The sequence below is a fragment of the Physeter macrocephalus genome, chromosome 7, assembly GCF_002837175.3.
Source record: "Physeter macrocephalus isolate SW-GA chromosome 7, ASM283717v5, whole genome shotgun sequence".
Taxonomy (NCBI): domain Eukaryota; kingdom Metazoa; phylum Chordata; class Mammalia; order Artiodactyla; family Physeteridae; genus Physeter; species Physeter macrocephalus.
The window spans coordinates 48,180,676-48,184,067 of NC_041220.1; the positions used below are offsets into that span (position 1 = coordinate 48,180,676).

The window sequence follows — 3,392 nt, forward strand, 5'->3', positions numbered from 1 at the left end:
TAAAATTGAGATAGAACAGGCAATATCAGAGTGCAGTCTCTGCATTTCTTTCAGTTTGGGACTGTAGACTGGGTCATGTAAACTCTATTACTGAGGGACAAAGGCAAGAATACTTAGAAAAAGTCTGCTCCAAAGACTTTTCATTGTTTTATAAACAATTGTCATGTCAACACATGACCTTTAAAAAAAAAGTGCCACTTTTCTAGAATATGCTAAGGAGAGGCCAAAGAATAGGTGCTAGGTTTTCTGGTTAGGAGGGTGCTTGGTTTTTTATTCTCTGAGTTTTGTGACTATTTAATTTTCAGAAAAGTTTACAATGATTATCCCAGAAAGACTGGTGAGAGTGACATCTATACATTGGTGGTGGCATAGTGAACCGCACACTTTGAGTCAGCAATCCTATACATCCTTGGATTTGTGCTAAGAAAAAAGAACTCAGATGTGATGTGCGGAATGACGCACACTGCAGTGTTGTATATCTAATAAACATGGAAACAAAAGTCTGGGTAAGGGGGATTTGAAGAGCCCTTTTTCTTGGAAAAAAAAGCTTTGAAGTTGAGTTTGCAGAGCACTTTTGAGAAAGACTGAGGAGGAATTGTCAGTCGTTTATATCAGAAACCTCACGGGGGCTTCCCTAGTGGCGCAGTGGTTGAGAGTCCGCCTGCTGATGCAGGGGACACGGGTTCTTGCCCCAGCCCGGGAAGATCCCACATGCCGCGGAGCAGCTGGGCCCGTGAGCCATGGCCGCTGAGCCTGCGCGTCCGGAGCCTGTGCTCCGCAATGGGAGAGGCCACAGCAGTGAGAGGCCCTCGTACCGCCAAAAAAAAAAAAAAAAAAAAAACCTCACGGAATGACTGGTGAAAACTGGGGTGCTTTAGGGGCCCCAGTGACACCCCCAGCTGTGCTCAGTTCTCCGGAGAGGTTTGATGGAGGTCCAGCACCACATATTATAAACTGAAGACATGACCTGTTCTCGCATGGGTTCCAGTACTCACACTTAAAACTTGGCATAAGGAAGCAGTTATGAGGTGCTGAGAACAGGAGTGGTTGGCAATGGTTTGTCCTTTTAGCTTGGCACCCAAGACCACACCGGGCCTGTGGCCAACGGGGACACAAAATCCCCAAGCGGGGTTTGAAAAACTAATTGTTCTTAAAAGAGCTTCCCAAACCGCAGAGCAATCAACACTCAGGTCTCCCAGACTCACGGAGAATATAATGGATTACACATGGGGTCATCTCAAAGCTGTTGTTAATAAGTATGAATACCCGGACTGCGAGAGTCGAGGGACCGGAGGGGAGGGAACTGTCTTCACTGCGGGAGAGCCCCAAAGGACGGGGTGCAGCCCTCGGAAGCAGGGGGCTGACCAGCAGCCGGCGGGGTGCGCTCAGAGCCAAAACCGAAAGCGAAGAGGCGTGAGACGGAGCGTCCCCGGGCCCAGCGGATGCCCCGCCAGCAGGGGCGCGCTAGAGCCCCGCGGTCCCGGGAGGGGCGGTGCGGACGAGGAGGCCAAGCTCTAGCCGCCCGGGGGGTGTGGTTCCCGCGGCCTGGCCGGGCGGGGCGCCGGATTTAAAGCGCGGGCCGGCGGGACGCGGCTCACTCGCGCTCCCGCCGCCGCCAACGTGCCCCACTATGGAGCGGCCGCCGCTGTCCGCCCTGCTCCTCGGCGCAGCCGGGCTGCTGCTCCTGCTCCTGCCCCTCTCCTCTTCCTCCTCTTCGGACGCCTGCGGCCCCTGCGAGCCGGCCGCCTGCCCGCCCCTGCCCCCGCGGGGCTGCCAGCTGGGCGAGACCCGCGACGCGTGCGGCTGCTGCCCGGTGTGCGCCCGCGGCGAGGGCGAGCCGTGCGGGGGCAGCGGCGCCGGCAGGGGGCACTGCGCGCCGGGCATGGAGTGCGTGAAGAGCCGCAAGAGGCGGAAGGGTAAAGGCGGGGCAGCAGCCGGCGGCCCGGAGGCGAGCGGCGTGTGCGTGTGCAAGAGCCGCTACCCGGTGTGCGGCAGCGACGGCATCACCTACCCCAGCGGCTGCCAGCTGCGCGCCGCCAGCCTGAAGGCCGAGAGCCGCGGGGAGAAGGCCATCACCCAGGTCAGCAAGGGCACCTGCGAGCAAGGTGGGCATGTGCGCTTTCCCCTCCGACTCCGACCCCGCCCCGCCGGGCGAGGAGAACCAGGCGCCCCCTTGCGGGGCAGAGCCGACAGGGCGTCCGCGGCCGGCGCACCTGGCTGGTTCCCCCGTCTCCTCCCTTGGGCATCCGGGCAGACTCGGGGAGGGGGGAGTTGGCATCGGCGAGAGGCCGGGAGGGATGGGCGACGCCTCCCCTTCTCTTTCTTTGGTGGTTTTGAGAGTTTGGTGCGTGCGCCAAGAAAGTGAGGACTTGCAGGGCGAGTGTATGTATAGAAAAGATTTCCAGATACCACAGATTCTCCTGTCCCCAAAGCTCACCCAGCTCATGCTAACAGCTGGCAAGTCGATTCGCAAAAGCTGCCCCCACTCTTCTGGGAACCCAAAAATGTCATTTTCTCTCCATTCTTTCTTGGCTTGAGTGTATAGAGATGAAATTAAGAGATAGGAGAAAGGCGTTTGACGATGAAATACAGTGTAAGGACTTTCAGAGAGAAGTTGTTTGTCCCATGTTTGTTTGGCTAGATTGTAAGAATTTTAAAAATTGGATTTCATGGTTTCTTAATATTAAGGAAAATAATTCACTTACTGGAAGTTACAGATTCTCAAACAGTAATCTAACTAGCTAATTATTTGTGGGCGAAAAAATACAAACTCTTTGAAGGATGTTTTTATGATGTCGTTTGTGTTGTGAACCTTATGACCGTTTTGTTTTTCTTTTTCCTTTCTTGTGTAATTTGTACCCAGGATGCACTGTTCAGCAGGAATGCCTTTGAGGTTATGTTTGATCGTTTATTTTATTCCACACAAGTCCAAGCTTGCCATAAATGAAAGGGGAAAATAGAGTCTGGACTTGCAAAAAAGAAAAAAAAAAAGAGCTTTTAATACTAATGTCTGCTTAGGCAGTAGTTTCAAGGGAAGGTTAGAAATCCAACCTTGGCAGTCTCTCTCCTGATCCCAGCCAAGGTAGGAAAAAGGGAGAGAAGAGGCAGTTCTCCTGAAATGACAGAAGCAGTTGCTTCTTTAACACAGCTCATACTTTCTCCAGGCTTTCCAAGTGATTTTTTTTGTTTGTTTTTTGGGGTTTTTTTAAGTTTTTCCCGGAAGTCCACATGGCTAATAGGTCATCTGCCACTGATTTCATAGTTCACTATTGAAAGCCTTAAATAGTGTAACCAGGGCTTCCCTGGTGGCGCAGTGGTTGAGAGTCCGCCTGCCGATGCAGGGGACACAGGTTCGTGCCCCGGTCCGGGAGGATCCCACATGCCGCGGAGCG

The 3,392-nt window shown here is 53.6% G+C and overlaps 1 protein-coding gene across 2 annotated transcripts in view; it reads left to right on the forward strand.

Moving 5' to 3' along the window:
• The first annotated feature begins 1,581 nt into the window (after positions 1 to 1,581).
• The window catches only part of IGFBP7 (insulin like growth factor binding protein 7), a 79,153-nt gene continuing 77,342 nt past the window's right edge, over positions 1,582 to 3,392 (forward strand). The window contains exon 1 of one of the 2 annotated variants that reach the window (XM_055085951.1): positions 1,582 to 2,105. In XM_055085951.1, coding sequence (XP_054941926.1) covers positions 1,631 to 2,105 — 475 coding nt within the window. In that variant the 5' untranslated portion in view covers positions 1,582 to 1,630. The remainder of the gene's footprint in view (positions 2,106 to 3,392) is intronic. The other variant, XM_024132019.3, reaches the window with a different exon arrangement.